This window comes from Pleurodeles waltl, chromosome 4_2 (assembly GCF_031143425.1).
Source record: "Pleurodeles waltl isolate 20211129_DDA chromosome 4_2, aPleWal1.hap1.20221129, whole genome shotgun sequence".
NCBI lineage: Eukaryota > Metazoa > Chordata > Amphibia > Caudata > Salamandridae > Pleurodeles > Pleurodeles waltl.
The window spans coordinates 322,297,439-322,319,041 of NC_090443.1; the positions used below are offsets into that span (position 1 = coordinate 322,297,439).

Sequence of the window (21,603 nt, forward strand, 5' to 3'; positions counted from 1 at the left end):
GCCTCTAACCAATGATAAACAACACATCGTGTATCTTCTGTGACGAATATGCTTTGCAGTCAAAGCGCAGCTTTCACCAGATTGCCATGTGTTGGCACCATGCCCACAGGATATGACCCACAAACTGCTACTATGGGCTACACAGGACAGGCATGCGTGTTAACAATTGTTAATCTGCTTTTAACTTTAGTGCTATTCACTAGCAGTTAGAGCAATTTCAATATCAGTGAAATCTGAGTGACGAGTCTACTGAAAAAGCAGCAATGACATATTTCATTGTCCTTTTTTTATTCACTTCGAGCTCTACCCAGTATCTGCACATTTATCATCTTCGTTGCACAGTGGACCATTTTAATTTTTACTTTTCCATAATGTGCCACTGCTCGGTGCTATACAGACACAAAGCCGCCATGCTTCCGGACTCAGAAAAGGCACAGCCAGCGCCGGTCGGGCACAGCCAAAAGCAAAGAACACGTAAGGCAGCCTCCTGGGAGGAAGGACGCTGGGTACTGGCAGAGGATCAAAGTCCAGAGCAACCAAGGGTACATAGATCCTGATGTGGGAGCTACCCCAAGCCCCACTCCACCGAGGGCATGTCCACGGCACAGCGAGATAACTGCTAGGACAGCGACCAAGTAGGTAGATGGTTCACCTAGTGGGTAGGGTTTAAATTACTCTAACAAAGTGGGAAAGCGGCTCTCAGCTCAATGAGGAATGTGTCAGCAAGTACCTAAAGAACAACCCTCCAGTCTATTTAGATGCACACATTCCTCAAACTATATCTAGAAATGGCTTGACAAAGCAGCACGCTGTCTAACGTGTTCCCATATGGGAAGTCGGTACAGACTGTCTCATCCTTGGGACTGGACACAGCAGCACACTGCCTGCTGGGAGCCCTCATGAGTGGCTGAGACAGACTGTTGTCATCTGGTTACAGCGGAAGGCAGGGGAACGCTGTCGGATGAGATTTCTCATGATGAATTGCTACAGACCACTAGCCCCTCATTAGGGCTGCACACACCGTCCTACATGAAACCCCCCCTGGTGTGGTCGGCACAGATGACCATTGCTTGATTAGAGATGAACACAGCTGATCATGCCCTTGGACTCCTCTTGGGTGGTGTATAAGCAGACCCTCTCTCTGCCCCCTCTAAGCAGGGTACAGCTGGTTTCCAGTCTAACTTCGTCGCTGGTGGTTGCTGGTCCATCTTACAAGGAGGGCCTCACTGGGCTGTCAGTGGCGGCCCTTGTTCACCATGGTCCTTATTCCAGAGGCAGTAGAACTCTGTGAAGTCCACATACGGCTCCACGCGGCCATCCTGGTCCGGCTGCAGGGAGTGAGAGGGACGGGAACGGAAGAGGCCCCCATCGGAACTCGAGCTGCTGCTCTGCGTATGTGTGTTCGTGTTCGTGGACTGCAAGGTGACTGTGGGGCTCTGACTGCAGTGAGAGAAAGAAAAGAGGGACAATGTTTAATATCAGATGTTGGTAATCACACGATGGAACAACAGAGTGAGGATCTCGTCAACTAAAAGCATCTTCTCTGTGTCCCCTTAGCCCCCGTCTCTGTACTAAGCACACTTTACTAATAGTTCTGCGGCCCTGCCACCTTCGCTTACTAAAGCTAGAACGCCCCCCTCAGACACAATGTGCAGTCAACCCTCCGAGGTTTCTTACTTGGTTAGCGTAGGGGTCACCTCGTCCAGAGTGGAGCTGCTGTGGCTCCCGTTCACCATCTGCCCCTGCGACGGCATGACCAGCGAGAGCGTGACACTGGTCTTGCTGGTGTTTTGCGCACTGGAATATGGCACTGAGACTGGGTATATACGTCCCCCTACGCAGAGAGAGAAAAAGACACTTTGATGAGGACAAAGGAGCATTGTAGGAGGAAAGCTTGTGCACACTATTCACAACAGAGCAGAGACGCTGCAGAAGAACGAGAGGAATGGAAGGGGTGGACGCCAGCCAAACTACAAAAGAAAGCCGCCTTGCAATGCTTCAGTCGTAACTGGCAATGGGGCCGCGGGTAGAGGGCACAACAACCTACAGTGCAAGCTGGAGGCTAGAATTGCTGTGGGGGCTGGGGCAAGTAGACGCTAGACAAACACCACAGCACAGGGAGGCGGTCAGTCATGGCGAAGCATGGTAGGCCTGCTACGCAGTTGCAGGGCTAGCGACAGGGTGCTCTAGCTACTCCGTTTCCCTCATTTGTGATCTCTACTCGTGTGCGAGTCTAACCTGTGGCAGGGGGCTTCAGGACTCAGGTCCACGTGTGGCAGGACTGCATGTATGGACCCGGGGCTAGAGATAATGTGGGAGTCCCCCGAATCTGTGTGCTTCTACCTTTTAAAGATCGGCCAGGGTGCAGCTGGCTGCAGAAGCAAAGCTAATATTTTGGAATATCTGGAGTAACAGGGCTGCCAGGCCAGAAGGAAGGGTGCCAGATTCTTTGTTATGTAGTTGGTAACACTGGGTTTTATTGTACAGACACTGGGTAGAAGTGTAACTCCATTCACAGTGCCTGGTAAATGTTCAGAGTCATCCTGTATACCCACGAAAGCCAGGAAAGAAAATGGAGGTTGTGGGTTTGGCACTGAGGCATTACTTCCTCTCAGAAACACTGGTCTCAAGAGGGAGACTTTGGACCTTTATGGAGGATAATGTGGTGACTGAAGCAGCTTCTTCCAGTATCTTGCCATGACACCATCCACCCTACTTCCATGACCCTTTCTCGGGGAATAGCATGTCTTCAAACATATTAGGGTCAGGGCCACCGGAGAAGCCACTTTTAGAAGCAATCCATCTGATAAATTTAAAAGACATGTCAAAAACAATAGACAAAATTGAGTTTGAATTTTTTGAAGTTGACATTTTTATAATAATGTTGAATTACACCTTGACATATTTTCCCACATCTGAGCAAAAGAGATATGTACTGCTTTCATGAGGATGTCACAGGGGATTAAACCTTTGCAAAGCTGCCACACCCTTAGTGTTTTTAAACTTTAATAAGATAAACTGACGTGTGAATAACAAATGCGGGGAGTGGTGTGACTCAGGCATACACTACCTGTAAATGATTCGTAAGAGGATGTACCAATTACGCTGGAGGTTTGTGACTTTGCAAATTGTTCTGCTTGCGTCTCATGCTCTGACATGGCCAGGTATCATAAATAGTAGTGTGTTCCTCTATGTTGTTTCTGCGGTTACCCAACTTGCCCTTCTGCCCAAGTGTTGCTTGGTGTTGTTCATCCGTTGAGAACGGAATCACATATTTCTATGTTGTGAGATCAGGAAGACTAGGAGTTTTTGTTTGTAACAATCATTTCCTAAGTCGAGTACTGTGGCCTAAAACAGCATTTCAAGGTCTGTGGGTCCTCCGAGGTGCCTTGATTCAAAAGGGGCCCTTCCTCAAACCCATATCCTATCACAGGCAAGTATCCCTGGCAAGGGCCATGAACAGAGGAATGCATAAATAGAAAAAAACTCCCTTCCCAATACACTGGTAATATTCCCCCCAGGGGGCAAACGCTTGAATGAGAGTGCAAGCAGAGCAGGACCTACCTTGGGTTGGGGTCAGAGTGGGGGCATTTGCTTCCTCCAGTGGGTAGCCAAAGTTGCGGACTAGCAGTGTCATATCCTCATGCCTGGAACAGAAGCGGGATCGCTCACCACCGCTTGCAAAAGTGTCACGGTGGATGCGTCGCACGCGATCCACCACAGCCTGGGCCACCGCATCCAGGGACCCCTGTTTGGCAAATTCTGTGGCTATCATTGCAGCAATCTCCTACAGGAATTGCATTGATAGACAGCAAGAGGGAGAAAAGAGGAGGGGGTCAGCAGAAGTAACGGATATTAACACTTAAAGACTGCTCGTTCACTCATGACCTGGTACAGAGACATGAAACATGATCCACCTCCACCTAGACATGACAAAAGAAGACCTATGCTTGGGGCCCTCAACTCACCTATGCTCATACCATGGATCCTCAGCCCTCCTGTACATCCAAAGGAGAGCCTTAGAGAAAAATAAATCTTTCAGAGCTATAAACTCAAATCCACAACATTTAGCTTTAAACTTGATGATAATCTCAATACACTCTTAAAAGTCACTCAATAATTTACCAATCATTATTATTAGGACTTGTTTTTATGGACGCCTGAATTACGCCCCCACATTTTAAATATAACACCTTGTTACACTAAAATTAAATTATCATCTTTTCTTAAAACCATCTTATGGTTTTGATCAAAAAGAGAAACTAAAAGTATCTAAATTATTTGAAATGTATTGTTTATGTTACTGGCTTTTACCTTTTGGTCTGCAGTCCTTTGTTTCTTTCAAACAATATGGATTATGTGCAGTTTAGCCACTAGAAATGTTACTGTTACAGTTTTTAACTTGATTGTGTACTACACATTTAGTTGAGCCTCCAAGTTAAAAACTAGGTGTCACTACCGGAGTAGACAATGGTTTGAATCGGCTATTCGTTTACTTCTCACTTAGATATCCATCATTAAGGTTTTCACCTCACCATGACAATGCTATTAGAATACTAAAAATTGAAATGTCGTGTCCATCCTGAATTCGGAGTACCTCTAAACCACACACTGAGGTATTTAATTCCAGCAATTATGGGTTCAAGCCTTTTACCCCTTGGTTTTAATTTGGTTATACACTATATTCAAATATTTCCCCATTTTCAAAGTCATACTTTAAATCAAAATATTTTTTGATTATGAATGATAAATTATTTCATAAAAAACTCTGGTTTCTGTATATATTGTCAGTCAGAAGATTTTCAAAATCTTTAAAAAAACCTAGACCAACTTATTTATTATCACCTTTCTCTATATAGAAGCACGCTACACTAGAATGTATCTTGTGTTTTAATCCAGAGTTTTTCATTCAACCCAAAGTGTTTCACTTGGCCTTTAATACAAAACCCTGCATGTACATGGCAGCCAGTATGGCATCCACTGTAAACAGGACAGTTCCAAAGTGGTCTTTGATGTTAAACTAGTATCCAATGGGTTCGTGCAGGGGGTTATCATGTTGTCAGTCTGGTCTGATGGCTTCATGTTTTAACCTCTCTCTGTACTTTGAACTGATAATTGATTGTTTTTTTATTCCTCTCTCAATTAGGACCAGAGTATGTCATATATTTTGTTTTTCAGATATTTATTAAAAACTACATGTGCTAACAAAGGTATTTGGCTCACCTAATCTTAGAGTTGTTAAGCATCAACAGTTCTGTTACACATTTTTTTGGCCTATATTTTTTTCCTAGAACTCTCAATCTAGCCATAGTTCTCATCAAAATATCTTTTCCTCGGTATTCTAATATATTTCCTGGAAATCCAACATTAATGAAGAGTGCTCATAGCATGAATCAAAATATGGCAATAAGGTGATAAAATCCTTAATTAAGTCAATTTAGTTTTCAGATAAGAAACAAAATTCCACGTCATTCATCATGTCCAACTTAATTGTTCAAGTCCTCAATTCATCATATTGATTGAATTATATAAAAACACAATCTGTGAAGGCACCAGATTATTGTATACTCAGGATGTGGAATGAACCTTACTAATCATTCGCAGTTGGCTTATATTTTTATTAAATCTCAAACCCGGCACGTCAAGAAATATGTAACATTGTCTTTTCAATTTAAAGCATTACTATTTCAATTAAACCAGGAATCAAATTGGCAAATGTTGAGTCTGCCAAGATAAGTCCCAATTTCTGTGAACCATGAGAATATTTTTTTTGTTACAATTCTATTTTATAAACTGGGTACAGTGGTTATAATTGATTTCTAAATATTTTTTGTAGTATCAATTTTGGTAACAAATCTTGTAAAAGTTGTATGGTAAAATATTTCTTTTTCGTGAGATCTCTTTTCCTCTGCTTCGTTGAGGTTTTCTTACTTTTTCTTGTCTTTTTGCAACATTTATCATACTTCACTTCTTGCTTATGGTAAATTATTTACGCTAGAAAGTGAGTTTTAAATTCTGGAGCGACACCTGTAACTTAATTTGTCAAACAACACCTGTTGGCCTTTGAGTTTGTGGTATATTTTGGAAATCCTGTTCTCAGTTTCATTTTCACTGGCATGAATAAAACGAAACATTTCAGAATTTTAAAAAATGTATTACCTATCGGTCAGACAGCCACCAGAGACTTCCCACTTTCTATACCTATGCCACGTGCCCTTATATCCCAAGCCAACGCTCAGAAAACATAGTGATTGTCTTCCTGTACTTGGGTTCCTTATCATATGTGTTAGGGCTCTTTAGCCCTTCTGTACCCAGAACATCCAGCACCCCTGGTAACAGCCCTGAAAACTTCAGTCTTTTCTTTATCAGTGACATATCCTCCCGACCCCTTCTAGGCACCTAAAGACATGGTGGAGCTCTGTACAGGGACATTCGTCCTTGTACCTGTGTTCCCGCACCCATCCCAGTCTCCCTTTTCACGCCATATTTTGCACATGCTGACCTCTCTCACCTGATTGGCCTGACCAGGCCCATGCGCGCACTCCAAAGCCTTATACAGTCCCTCTGACATCAGCACTAGGAACCCCGTCACACCATCAAGGGGGTGTCCACCATGCACCTCTGGCTCCGCTGTGATTGGTTTGGACTTTGCAGTGCTGAGGGGGAGAGATAGAAAGTGATGTGGTGATGCTCTTAAATGAGTTACTGCTAGAGACGGAATGTGCCTCTGGAGTTGGATGGTCAGAAAGCCAGAAATTAATCAGGTGAGGGAGGTGCAACAAGTGAGACATCACTCAGGGGCGACAGATGTAGTTCTAAAGAGGTTGCTCTGGCTTTAGCGATGGAGAGAGGGAGTTGTATTTGGTTTACTTTCATCTGTCCCATTTCAGTGGGGAATTGGAGTGTCAAATAAGACCGACCTTCTGACAGCAACACTGGAGACAATATATAGATCACAAGGCCTGAGAAATGTGTGTGTGGCAACATAGGGATTTTCTTGTTGAGTGTACCTAAAGTTTTCCTTGCAAGTAGAATAGTTTGTACAATCCATCTGGCTACTGAAGCTTTCAATACCGGGTGCTCTTATTGATTCTTCTGCATGAGTTAGAACACTGTTGTGTATTTCTAATTGCATTTGTGACATCTACGCAATATATAATAATCCTTTGGAGAACTAGCGTGTAGAGTGCAGTGCCTGCTGGAATTTACACCATTACTGTTTGGTTAATGTGAAAATTAGATGCCACCCTAGGGTTAAAACTTTGGATTATGTCTCAGTACCACTTTATGTACATGTACTTGGAAGTGCGGCTTTACATAGCAAGAGCTTGCATTCCACTAACCCTGCATGGCGATGCAGCTGCTACCAAAAAGGCCATTTACAACGTTGTTTTCGCATGGCCTTATGCAGCTGTTCAGAGTGGGTCCCACAGCTGTGTTAAAACTGTGTTGAGGTTTCATAGTGATGCAGAAATAGCTCGTGGAGAACAGATGTTCTTAGCCCTTTGAAAAAATCTCTCGATGGTTGGCAGCCCGAACAGTTATTTGTTATGCTGCCCTCTTGTTCCTGCCACTATCACGGATAGATGTACTCTTCGTGCAATTGTCAGATTTCAAACCGGCATATGCAAGACTAAATAGCACACAATGTTGGCTTCACTGTTATACCCGGATCCATCCTTTTGGCTCTAGTTGTGAAACCACAGCCATATAGCCGGGTAACATTTGCATGCAGCTGGCCCTCTGGGCTTCTTAACCACTGCTATGCGTGTAAGGGATGCTAAGTTGTGCCAATTCGAAGTCTACATGTGCCATGCCACTAGAGGTAGTTCCTTGCATATTTCTTGTTTTCCTGTTGTAAGGTTTGGCAGCTTTTTCACCTGGACATTTGTATGAGATGTAAATACAACGGCTGCTTGCTCACACTGGTGCGATCAGAATCATGTACATTTTGGATGGTCTGCATTTGTTTATTACTTTTTATAACACTGGTATGGTGGGAGCGTGCATTATTGTCCCCATCCAGTTCAATGACACTGCTTTTCCCTGGGAGAGTAGGTGATACTTAGATGCATCATTTTGGCATCTTGCATTTTCTGCTGTCGCAAACAGGTCTATTGTTGGTGTTCTTCTGTCTGCAAACCTCTTTGTAATCCTTGATTGAGCTCCCACTAGTGAGAAATGTTCACTTCTCTACTTAGTCTGTCTGCACCAATCTTTAGCTGTCCCAGTAAGCGGACTCCTGTGATTGTGAACTGATCTATGGCCCATTTCCGCACGTCCTGTGCTAATAAAACACTGCTTTTCTGCCATCTGTACCAGGACTGCCTTCTTGCTTTGTATTAAAAAGGCCATTAGTGCTACAAAGCGGTTATAGCTCTAAGATGTTTTGAGTTTTATGGCTTCCTTTGCAGACGATCGACCCCTTATCTGGAGTTTTCCTATGTGTGCACACCACATTGTGTGTGATGTGTGTTGCTGAGGTTGACACTCTAGTGTGACGGGTAAGCCGGAGCCTTGGTCCTGTGCTCAGCGTGCCATAGGACTCAAGCTGCTCCGTACTGAAGAGGCCACACAGGCTGAAACCAGTGGAGGTTGCTAGTGGTCCCTTCTGGAGCGGGCCTTGCCTGGAAGTTCAGGACGGACTGTCCCATGAGGCGCAGGGTCCGTACCGCTGTGCGTAAGGAAGGCCTCTGTTTAGAGGTGCACGGTGTGTAAAAAGGGATGGACTGGAATGTGGTCTGAGCTACTGCCAGTATCTGAAATTAATTCAAGCTTTCCATTCACCTTGCTGTTTTTGCAGTTTGTTATAACAGTGTGCCCCAAATCATGTTTACCGTTGTCCACCATTCCCGTTTTTTAATGTTTTTTTTTTTTTTAACAACTACTGGATGGTTCTAACTTCACTTGTTCTGTGGCCAGTGTCTCAGTATGCACTCTAGTAGCGGTCTCGTGCGCAGTATGATTGGTGGGCATGATGCCATAACGCCTAGTAACCTCATCGGTGTTCTCACCGTTTCACGCTGTGATGTCTGGTGTAGACAATTCTGTTTCTGCATTGTCAGAAGTCGTCTCCGTTGGTATTGACAGACTGAACATGGAAATCAGATCTAGCCCCAGGAACATCTTCTGCTGTGTAGGTACTGGGAATTATTTTTTGATATGGACTAACAATTGAATCAGTGTGTGTATGCTCTTATGGCAGTGCCGGCAAGAATGCCCTTTTACCTCACAATCATCAAGCTATAGGTATACAAAGATCGAGTGCCTCCTCAAGTAGGCAGCTACTATGGCAAGATTTTTTTTTTTTTTTTTAACAATCAGGGAGATTAGATTATTCCATAGAATAAGACTGAATTGATAAATAATATAATCCATGACGAACCTTGTGTACCTTTGATTGTGTAGATTCATTGGTATGTGAAAATAAGAACCCCCCTAAATCGATCGTTACTAGGTAGTCTCCTACTACAAGAGGAGTAAGTATCTTGAATATCTACACCTTTACAAACTGGTTCAGAAATCAGATGTCCAGAATTGATTTAAGTGTTAGCTAATGTTTAAGTATAGTGAAATACATAAAACATTCACCTGTGTTTCTTTGTGAAACTGATACTTTTGCTTCCTATTCTAGAATTCTTGTACTTTCTTTCAAAGGACAGCTCTTCATTGACTGCTGTAAATTTGTCTTTCTGGCATACATGGTCACGGTTTGCCTTCTACTTCTATGCAGTATCCATGTTTGAAGATATTTAATACCTTCTTGTGGGGCTCTGACCCAGAATATATAACACCTTGCAGATGTTATATGTTCTTGAGGAGAGGTTATACAGTCAATTGTAAAGGGCGTCTCCTATTGGAGGGCTGACTTCTCTTCCCTTACTCACAGTCAAATGGAGTAGATGATGGTGAGCCGTTGCCATGGTAATGTCACATAGGATGTACTCTGACAGGATTGTGCTCGAGTTTGCAAGAGGAACGGAAGTGTTACCGTTTTCTTTTCTAGGGCTACACATTCTCCTATAAAAGGCCCCAATGTTTATTGTTCTCTCTTGGCTCTTGCAGTCTGTGTTGCATTTTTAATCTCATCTAAAGACTCGTGTTCATGGTGTCCGAATAGACTGTTCATTAAGCTGATCATAAATTAATCTTGTTTGCACCTCTGTCTTGAATCTGGAGATCTCTAGCCATGTGTGGCTATGCAGTACCATGCCAGCCCATTGTTCCCTACTGGTTCTAGCTGCTGAATCTGGAAAGCATGGATTATATATGTTCTTTCCCTCTGTAGCTATACTTATTCCTCTTTTCTGAAATTTTACGAACAGGTGTGAAATTTGCTCTTCTATTTCCTTCCACTTCCAAAGCATATGAATGTAGAAGGGGTTCAGAGCCACACCCCTTTTTTCTGTATCTGAGCTGGGCTTGTGGTACAGAAGCTGAGGCGCAAATGACAGCCCTACCACTACTCTTGCACGGCTCGGAAACTCCAAAGAGGGCTAAGAAGCTCATCTTGCACCTCAGTGCGCATCAGGTGACCTTCATTTGTTCACTGGTGATGATGAAAATGGCCACAAGAACACACCCTATTCCGTCCTCACATCCTCAACAACTGGAAATCAAATCTTCAGATGTAAGCGGTTGTTCTACATAAGCAGGAATGGCGTCTTGCTCTTAGGCAGTGCTTAAGTTCTAACCCTGAAGCTTTAGGGTTCACCTTTTTTACAGCTTATTTAATGAATCTACCTCTGCTTTTGAGGAGATGTGGTTTCTGCATATGTTGAATTTCACCCACAGAAAACACAACCTGCTTTCCATGCAAAAAAAAATGCGTGGCTTACCGCAGAAGAGGAGTACTACATGGACTCAGGTGAGTGATGAATGATCATTGAGTGACAGGAAGGAGATTGGGGTGAACAGCCAGTGTGGGGGTGGTGTTGAACGGATATGAACAGACACAAGAGTGCCATGTATGAATAATAAGTAGAGGAGGTCTTTTGGATGAAAACTGGAAATTACTGAACCAAGGACTTGAACAAGGAACCATCAAACTGTGTGAGCAATTATACAGAATTATGTGTTCCACATGTTTACAGTACTCCTCCTAAAACATACACCAATGTTTGAAGAAGTGAAAGAGTAGTATTGCCTTTTCAAGTATACAACAATTTACGTTATCTGTCCAAATGAATTTATGCATGCTGTGTTCTCTGCATTCTTTTATTGTAAGTGGATTGCAAAATATGAATGAAACCAATTAAGTAGGTTACATAAAAAGAGGAGGGAGAGTGATGACTGGAAAGCTGAAGTGCACCTTCTTACCTCAGCAGATCGATGTCACTGAAGCCATACTTCACCTTGTAGTCCCCAATGCGCCGCGTGCTCTCCTGACCCCCGATCAGACCCACCTGCTTCACTTTCCCAGGATCCAGACCTGCAGGTGGTGAAAACATGAATAGATTCAGAAAACGATGGAACGAGATGCATGCCGCATGACCAAAACCAGGGAAGACTAACACGAGGAGCCAGAGCTAAGGAAGGCACATCTCGTAGAGGTGAAAGTCTTCAAGGAAAGATCTGAGGGGCTAGTGTCAGAAGACAGACATAGTGAACAGCAGATGCGGTGATCAGCTGTTATTTTTAAGTGCATCTCTCCAAGGGGCTGGTGTCTTGAAGTCAAAAATAAAGGAGAGCAGAGCCTTGGAAGTGAGGCTCTGAGGGAATGGTGTATTAGAAAGCAGATCTCAATGGTAGCAGGTCTTAAGGGCAAACCTGAGAAATCACAATGTTGGAGTTCTGTACACAGAGGAGCCCGTAGTTCTGGACGTCAAATGTCTGGAAGGGTTCTAGGCCAGTCCTCAAAAGGCCAGATCCTTGAGTAGTCAACAGGAGAAGATTTGTGGGGTTTCGATTCTGGAGGGCAGAGTTTGGCAGTTCTGATAACAAACTTCAAGGTGTACCATGTAAGGTCTAAAAATCAGGGGTGGGACGGGACGATGGTGGTAATCCTGAAGGCTCCAGAATTTAAGAGCTGAGAATTTGTGGACTAAAAAGGCCCAGAGACGTACAATTAACATTAAACCAGAGCCTTCCAAAGACGCCTGGGTAAAACGTATACAGCCATAACCCTCTTCAACATCCCAAGATCCTTCCCCTTCCTCACTATTCATACCAATGACTTTGGAGGACAATTTGCAAGAAGCAGGCACTCACCCAGTTCTGAGAGTCGGAAAAGTTCATCCTCGTTCTCCACTGTGTGTGCAACATTAAGCTGGGTGACTTGTAAACCGTCCACCGTCGACTTACAGAGCAGAGCACGATTGGTTCCTATGAAGGCAGACAAAGTTTACTGCAGATGCTCTCCCAGATATCTGGTGTTGCTATAAGAGCGGTATGTGGCCCTCCTATCCCCAAAGATTGCATTACTTTAGCATACCTTAATAGCCCTCTAGCAGGTAAATACAAATAAACCCCCTTTCAACGTACCCACGTTGGCGATGTACAGTTTGTTATTTAGGATCAGTGCTACAATAACCATAGCCCCTCCAGAAATCTCCCGCTCCAGGGCTGCTAGCCGCTCTAAGATCTTCTGGTACTGAGGAGGAAGCTGATGATGAGGTACACCCTAAAGGGCATGAGGGGCAAAAGTAGAGAATTAAAAGAATGAGCATGAGAAACTAGATGACAGACAAATGCTTTTCAAGTTTTATTATAAGGTTTATGCTTTAGACAGCACAGCTACCCCTCGGGACAGCCATCGTTCGGTTATAGAGGGCTAATTACCTCTGGTAGCTGGGACAGAAGGCTTGCCTTTTCTGCCAGTTCATCGTCAATAGACTCCAGAAAACTTCTTTCCACCACATCAAATGCCTGACAAGAAGGGAGAAAGAGGGACAGATGGCTGAGGAAGAAACTTAAGCTTAAATTAAAAACAGCAAGATGAAAATATACATTTAGCCAATGTAGGGAAACAACGGTGGTAGAAATCCTGAATTTCAGAGCCATCCAGGGATATATTCTAATATCATGTGCCGCACCCTAGTGTCATGTCGTCTTCAGAATGTAACACAATGTCACTAACATTTCCTCAGTCAGTTTGCTCCAAACAGCTTAATTTTGAGCTACCACCATCAGAATACCTAATAGCAGACTGTAACAGCGAACTACAGTTCAACAGTGCAGGAGGTTGAATAACTCAGCAGAAAGGTGGTTAGTCCCAGCTTCTTATTAGCCACAACCAACCGCATACAAGAGGACCATTTACTGTGGTCTCAAAACATTTGTCTATATTCAAATGCTGCTGCTGGAAGGAACACGATTAAGTACATTCCTGATAAAAAATGGTCAGATTCCAGAACACCGATTTTTGTTCTGCATTAACGTTGAAAATTATTTCTCTATTTTCAGTTTTAGTTTAGAACACCATTTCTGTCGTTGTCTTTAGAATTTTAATCTAGCCTTCTGAAAACAATTCTTGGTTTTGCTTTTGGCATTGATCAGTGCATAAAATCTCACTCCCTAGCCAAACAATTTGCTTCTCAATATACTAATGAGTTTCTTCAAAAGAAACAAACAAAGTGCCACAAAGGCCACCTACCGCGGTCACAGGCAACAACCACAATCATGTGATTGACTTACTAAGCAAGCTGTGGTAACTGTCAGATTTACTCAGCTAAGTCCTTTTAGACACCCAACGGTGTCATGGAATGCATTTAAAGGTGCTTTTTTGACATCACTTATCAACAAAGGTCACAATATATAAATATACGAGTGCAAGTTTAATGTTAAATTAATGGTTATTCAGAATATCGATATGAAAATAATACATAATTATTAAAGCAATAATCACAACATGTTTTACAATTATAAAGTTTGGATTGGATCAATCCCATTAAATATTTCATTACGAAAAATTATTAAAAAGTCGACTTTCTTTCAAATTCCATCAATTAATAACAACTTTATTAATCTATATCACAATCAATTAACATTAACTCTCTTAAAGATTGAATTAATGTTACAAAATGTTCTTTAGAGACCAATTAAACACTAAAAGTATACAATATATATCCAATATTAAATCAAAATGTAATCAGTATAAAATCAGTGATAAATCAATATTTAGTCATTAAAAATAAAAATCAACAGAACAACAGAAGAATACATCAACTATAAGTCAACATAAAGTATACAAGTTCAATACATTAACCACATAAGCAATATTTAAATAACTTCAACGTGTTACATCATTTTTAAACATTCTACGTTTACTGGTCTATGAACAGAACTTGTAGCTGAGATGCTGTAATAATGTTAAAGTGCTATCTGATCGATGCTAAACCATCAACATACAGCTAAGATTGCAATGAAGAAACACTTCTGCTCCCAGATGATGGAGCTTCTGAAAGCACTGGCTTTCCAAAGGAAATGTTCCCAAAGAAAAACTGAGAAGCTGCAAATATATCCACAAAAAGCAAATTGTCTTGAAGCCTGATGTTCCTGCTAGTTTGTTGTGGGTGAGACAGCAAAAGTACAACACCCCCAATATTGCTACAGAAAAGGAAACCACTAAACCAGATACATAGTAAGAGAGTGATCAATATTCAGTGTATAATCAGTCTTCCCACCGTTTTGCTCCCGCCTCCCACTTCTCACCTCCCAGCACCCTGCCCTACTCCCATGACCTACATAATGGAAGATGCAGGTGCACAAAAGGCATGCCCATCTGCGCCTGGACTGCACCCAGTGCCAAGAACCCTGGCCATGCGGCCACCCGCAGATACTCCGCTGCAGAACTCTGAGACCTGGATCCCAGACAATGCTGCATCGCATCTACTCATTCAAATGTAGCATCATTCACATACCGCCATTGTCTTTTCACCTGCAAATCAGGACCGCCAGCCTCCAAGGGATCCCCTGCCACACCCACCAACTTTGACCGCCCCAGAACCACTCAAATGCCTTCTGCTCAACGTCCCATTCTCTCAGCAAAAGCACCACTGAACTATATGACACCATCACCACCCTTGCCACCGAAATGATCTTCATCACAGAGTCATGGCTCAACCCCTCCCCTTCCTGACACTGCCACTACGATGCTCAACGGCTACAAGATGATACACTGGGACCGCACCAACAAACAGCGTGGAGGCATCGTTCAACATCGTATCCCACCACACACTCATCGAGAGACTGCACCACATTGGGATCCAGATAGACGACCTCGGATGGATGGCATTGTTCCTCATGGGTCTAACTCAGAGAATCCGCCTACCCTCCTTCACCTCGGACCCAAAGAGCACCATCTGTGGCACCCCTCAAGGGTCATCCCTCAGCCCCACCGACTTCGTAAGAACCCATCACTTCAACCTATGTCGACACCCAGCTCAGCCTCTCTCTGAGCAGATCCCTCCATGCAGTTGTGGAAGATGGTCTTTGCAGGGAAGAATGTCAACTGTTTGAATCTCAATACCAACAAGACCGAAGTGCTGATCTTTGGGAACAATGCCTTCACTTGGAATGACACCTGGTGGCTCACCAAACTTGGACTCACTCCCACACCGACAGATCATGCCTGCAACCTCGGCATCATCCTGGACAACAAACTCAATATGAAATGACAGATCAACGCAATCTCCTCCACCTGCTTCCACACACTCTGCATGCTTCAAACAATCATCAAATGGCTTCCCATTGGCATGAGAAAAACCATCACTCAAGCCCAAGTCACCAGAGGCTGGACTATGGCAACGCACTCTATGCAGGAACCACCACCCAACTAATGAGGAAGCTCCAGACAGTATAGAACTCAGCAGGCTCATCCTCAACCTGCCCAAATAGATCAACATCAACCCAACCTCAGGAACCTTCACTGGCTCCCCGTCCAAAAAGGATGGCAATTCAAAATGTTGACACGCCTACAAAGCCCTCCGGCATACATCAACCACTGCCTGAACTTCCACCAACCATACAGAAACCTTTGGTCCACCTCCCTCGCCCAGACATCAGGCATCCACCATAGACACAGTGGAGGCCATTCGTTCTCCAACCTCGCCACCCAGTCCTGGAACAGCTTTCCCTCCACTTCCGTACATCACCATTCCTGGCGGAGTTCAGGAAGGGACTCCAGTCCTGGCTTTTCAACTGAACCCTGCAACCTAGTGCCTGGATAACATCACGTGCAAATAGCAGTGCTTTACCAATACAGGTTCTTTGTTCTGCAGGACATCCTTCACTGACAATTGTCAAAATGTTTTAATACCTTTGGTGTGACAAAAAGGAGGCATGTAATCACCACTTTGAGGAGTTGAGACAGAGTATGCTTTCCACAAGTCATCAGAACACTGTACACTGCATGCATTCCAGAGCACCACTAGGACATGGCATTGCAGGGCCATATGTGAAAAAAGCCATCTGGCAGAGCATGCACTGGACAGCAACCCAAAATATCAACTTTAAACTCTGATATCCCTGTTAGTGGCCCAGAATGTGCTCTACATATAAAACTGGCCTGTTCCAGTTTTGGGAACAAAGGTACTGTTTTATTTTAGCAGCACATGTCAAGCTATCGTTTATAGCATAGTTCATTAACCACAACGTTATCCATCACACCTTGGTCAAGAATGAACATCATGAACTCCTACCCTATGACTAGCTGCTATTTCTACTCCAGTCATCAAAAGCTACACTTCCCTGGGACAAATAATCGTGAAAAGTATCACACAGGTTTTAAGGATGTACCGTCCACTAAAAGACAGACAGTGCCCTCAATGGCTACATCAACCAGTCCACCTAGAATTAAAACTGTGCCACTTTGGTACAGCTGGCCAGGCAAAGAATGGTCACATCTCCTGTCCTGTTCTCTGAAACCAGATGAAGCTGAGGGTGGAGGAAGAGTGTCAGCTAATTACCTCTACTTTTGCAGGATTCCTCCCAGCCAGAGTGAATTTCCTCAGCTAGCATTTGTTCAACTGATTTGAAGAAGAAAAAAAAATCCGACAAGTGGTCCTTGACACCAGAGCAGGAAAGTAGAACAGAGAAAAGATAGGACTGTATGGTTGCCATGCTCTCCTTAGACTGGTACAGTTCACAACCTGCGACAGGCACACCTCTTAGAGGAACGCTACAGTTCAGCTCTCCTTTATATGAGGTCAATTTTAACATGCCAATCAAACATACACTACATTTCAAGATGACCACCAAACACACCCTCCATTTCAAGATGGCTACCAAACATGAATACCATTCCAGTATATCATTTTCATAGATCACTCCCTTCCTGTTGAGGGGCGGGGGTACTGTTCTACGAATATATAAAGAGTCTCTGATCAGTATTATCAGTACGTTCCAACTCTTTTGGTTTGACCCTGCTGTTCGCTCCAAGTTATGCTTGAGCTTCACCACTGCTGCAGTCTTGACAGCTACAGCTCTGCTTCAGTCTTGTAACACCATCCCACAACTGAGACCCAGCACTTTGGAGACTGTTTGTGCCTTTGAGCTGTCAGTTACTACTTTCCACAAGATATCTCCTCTGGATTGCAGTGTTACACCTGTGACAGAGAATGCGACTTCTGAAAGGGGTCACCTTTTTCTAAAAGCCTCTAAGAGTTGAAGGATTGGCCCCTATGCCCAGCCTCGACACAGACTTGCCTTGAGTCCGGCAAACCTGTAAGTAGCTGTGAATATCCATCGACCAACAGATGAAAAGGAGGTTAGAAGAGGGAGAGGCGAGTGACCTACATATTCCCTTGTGTGTTCAAACTTGGGAATTCATACCTCTGTGACAGTAGAGATGCCAGAGTGTGATTAAAAGGCATTCCCAGGGTGCTCAATGCTTGTCATAGCACTCACCTAATAAACTGCGGTCTGGGTCGGGTCTCTAATGCTCATACTAATAACCTAGCTTGCATATTTCTGGGATGTGCAAAGGGTGCAGGGCGCCGGTTTAGCTGCAGGATATCTAGGGCAAGACAACAGATTTGTAGGACTTAGACAATATGAACAATGAGAGAAGGCACAATTGTGACAGAGACGCTAATTATAGAGTAAAAAAAATATGCAGCAGGAAATCAAAATACTTTATTGGAGTCTTATGCCAGACAAGTCTTGCCAGAGGGGTTGCATGGGTTACCTAAAGTGATTCACTAATGGCGTTCCACCAAGGTTGTTTCCTGCAGGACAGTGTTTTTTCTATGTGCAGCAGTATTCTGTTGCCTAAGCCCAACCTAGTCCTCCTACCATCCCTCAATACTTCTCACTTGTGGCAGGAATGGAGTGTGTAACCACCACACCTCTGCATGCATATTCTTTTTCCCATGCATTCCCCTGGAATAGCTTAGCTGCCACCAGGCTTGATGTGTGGATTACTACAGGGACGGAGGCAAAACAACGTCCGAAGCAGAGGTTCCCAGGAGTCTGGTTATAGTGACAGAAGAGAGAACAAGAAATTGAGCAGGGCTGTTTTATTCTCAAGGTGAACCGGCGTGAAAGGGCAAGCCTTACTCAGAATCTAAAAACGTAGGTTTGGGTGGGGAGCGGGGCAGTCTCATAGCTGCGTGTATGGGAAACGTGGCTGCCTCACGTATTTAGGTAAGTGGTTTGGGGCAAATTAAGTAAACACTATTAGAGAAAAAGCATACCGATCCTTCTGTAACTAGATCTGTGCGTAATATGGAGGTCTTACAGGGCACGTTGCGAGTTCTGGGAAGATTGTAGGAGAAGTAAGCACATGTAAATATGTATCTACAGAAATGGATACTCACAGGACAATATGGAGCTACTATCAATGATGCCAATTTGCTTCTTTGCTAGAAAGGAGTGGACAGTGCTCCAGTTCAGCTGCCCAATACATGCATTACTATTCATCCACAAATTGGTTAAAAACAAAATCAGTTAATCTGCATTACAGTGTCTGGGTTCTCATGTTCTGTAATTAACAGGTTAAAGGCCTAAATTACATGTGTCCTATTTCAGGATCCAAGACTAGAAGAAGCTGGTTCTTTTCTCCATTTAGGTGGTGCAAGTTGCTTTACAACCAGTTTTTGCATAAATCGGTCACATATTCTTTGACTCTCTCACATACACCCCTATATAAAGTGCAATTGTGCATCACTGGTGCGAGATTCACTGGATGTTGCTTTATCTTATCTGGACATCCTAAAAATTTCGCCTGGAGCCAGCCATCAAAGAATTACGATACACAGCCCTGGTGTAAACAACTTAGCAACAGTGACCGGATTTATCAAGCAACTCACTGTATTGACAATAAATAGCAGGAACAGTTCAACAATCCTTAACTGCTTCTTAGACCTGTGCCATCAAGGCACCAAACCAAATTCACAGCAACTTGGGTGCCCTTCTACAATGCTGGAGGTTACAGCATGATTAATAATATGTGCTCCGCTCTCAGCTTGTAAAAGAGGCTCAATTTTCCCCCTGGCTAAATTCTTAAAAATTTTCAGTGCATATTTCGGTGGAGTGAATTGACTGGAAAGTATGGCGTGCTGAAGGCGGCAGCCACCAGGAATGCGTTTGCACCAGTTTCCGTCAGTTCTACAGGTAAATTTTACAGGAGAGGTTTTGTAACCAGCACAGTGTCCTAAATTTGATCTTAGTTGTAGTACATCCTCCCACTCACGGTTTAAAAATAGTTCAGCTTCCAAAAGTAAACATACATTTATTAGATCAAGCCAGAATATGAACTCACATTTTTTCACAAGTGGCAGCATAACATCAAGAGGTGAATAGTTCATATCCTTTCTCAAATAGCACACTACAAAGTCTTTGAGGTGAGTGCTGAGACATAGGCCCTCTTTACAACCCTGGTGGTAAATGGTGCCTACCGCCGTGCTGATGGCCCCCAAGATACTGTGAGCACGGCGGTAATCTGCCACGGGTATTATGATCCACACATAGAAATCCGCCACTATACAGACACCCACACAAGTCCGCCAGACCAAAGGTCAGTGATAAACTGGCAATAGCAAAACCCACACCGTTACGCCAACAGGAATACACCCACAGTATCACGACCCACGAGTCACCGGTGCGGTCTTTCAACTGCGGTAATCATTGGCGGAATACACCGCTGCACTCAAAATACACACACACTTACAAAACTACACCACATTGGACAATTAAAAAAACAGACACCACACCCACACACACACCCAAACCACTATAAAACACACACCCACAACTCCTTACAGCGAAAAAAAAAGAGACCAAGAACAGAGAGACAAGCAAGGAGTACCCACTCAATCAGAGGCACAGACCACCATCACTCATACACCATTCACGCACATCACAGCATACACCACAACACATCACCCCACACATCCTCACACATATCATTCACACCACATCCATGGCACCCCAAAGATACCCCAGGTTTTCTGAGGAGGAGCTAAGGGTAATGGTGGAAGAAATCATCCGGGTAGAGACACAGCTTTTCGGACCACAGGTGCAGCCGACGTCCATTGCAAGGAAGATGGAGCTATGGCGGAGGATCGTGGACAGGGTCAACGCCGTGGGACAGCACCCAAGAACCAGGGATGACATCAGGAAGAGGTGGAACGACCTATGGGGGAAGGTGCGTTCCGTGGTATCAAGACACCAGTTTTCTGTACAGAAGACTGGCAGTGGACCCCCACCTCCTCCCCCACAATTAACAACATGGGAGGAGAAATTCTTGGCAATCATGTATCATGGGGGCCTCGCAGGAGTAGGAGGAGGACTGGACTCTGGTAAGGCAAATCTTTACTATTATATCCCCCCCACCTTACATGCATGCCATCACAAACCCCTACCCCTACCCTCACCTCCATCACTCTACCAACTCACATATACCCCACTATCACAACCCACACATCCCAATACCAAGCCCTGCCTGCAACACCAGTGCATGGACACCCATCACAGACCTGCATGGACACCCATCATCACAGCATACCCAGTAGGGAGACTCACCCAGCCCACAAAATCACAACTCGCACAAGGGCAAGCCGACAGAGAAATCACAATCAGAGAAAGAAACACACCCATTCATAATATGGCCCACGCAGATACATTAACAATGCATTTGCATCCCAACAGGCCCCCTACTCAACGTCACCGGAGAGGAGGTGCCAGCTACATTCAGTCCCCCCCTGAAGAGGCCCACAGTGACAACAGCAACTCTGCACCCCTGGATCACGATGACCAACCTGGCCCATCAGGGGACCCTGGAAAGTCCATTCCCCTGCCACAGTCCCAACCCACCACAGAGCCTCCCCCTCAAGAAACACCACCATAGCACCCACCAGGTGGGCCCATGCCACTGTCCCCAGGACACGTCAATCAGCAGTGTGTCCATCACTACAGGGACCCCAGGCAACCCCACAAACCCAGGACGATCGGGGACCTGGGGTCAGTGGCAGTGGGCACACAGTTCAGGGGACAGAGGCACAGGGCAACAGGGAAGCTGGGAGGACTGCTGTGCGACAGGGGGAGGACAGGCCCAGGGAACCCACTCTCCACAAGGCACTCTCAAACATCCTGGGAGCATACCACCATTCCCAGGATACCATGGGCCAGATACTGGCCAAGTTGCAGGAGACACAGCGGCTG

The 21,603-nt window shown here is 44.3% G+C and overlaps 1 protein-coding gene across 2 annotated transcripts in view; it reads right to left on the reverse strand.

Annotated features, from left to right (window-relative positions):
• Positions 1-271: 271 nt before the first annotated feature.
• The window catches only part of TAB1 (TGF-beta activated kinase 1 (MAP3K7) binding protein 1), a 108,144-nt gene continuing 86,812 nt past the window's right edge, over positions 272-21,603 (reverse strand). The window contains exons 4-11 of one of the 2 annotated variants that reach the window (XM_069231296.1): positions 12,781-12,867; positions 12,484-12,622; positions 12,211-12,324; positions 11,320-11,431; positions 6,512-6,656; positions 3,565-3,787; positions 1,678-1,834; positions 272-1,440 (exon numbers count right to left, since the gene is read on the reverse strand). In XM_069231296.1, coding sequence (XP_069087397.1) covers positions 1,224-1,440; positions 1,678-1,834; positions 3,565-3,787; positions 6,512-6,656; positions 11,320-11,431; positions 12,211-12,324; positions 12,484-12,622; positions 12,781-12,867 — 1,194 coding nt within the window. In that variant the 3' untranslated portion in view covers positions 272-1,223. Of the gene's footprint in view, positions 1,441-1,677; positions 1,835-3,564; positions 3,788-6,502; positions 6,657-11,319; positions 11,432-12,210; positions 12,325-12,483; positions 12,623-12,780; positions 12,868-21,603 lie in introns of both variants that reach the window. The other variant, XM_069231295.1, reaches the window with a different exon arrangement.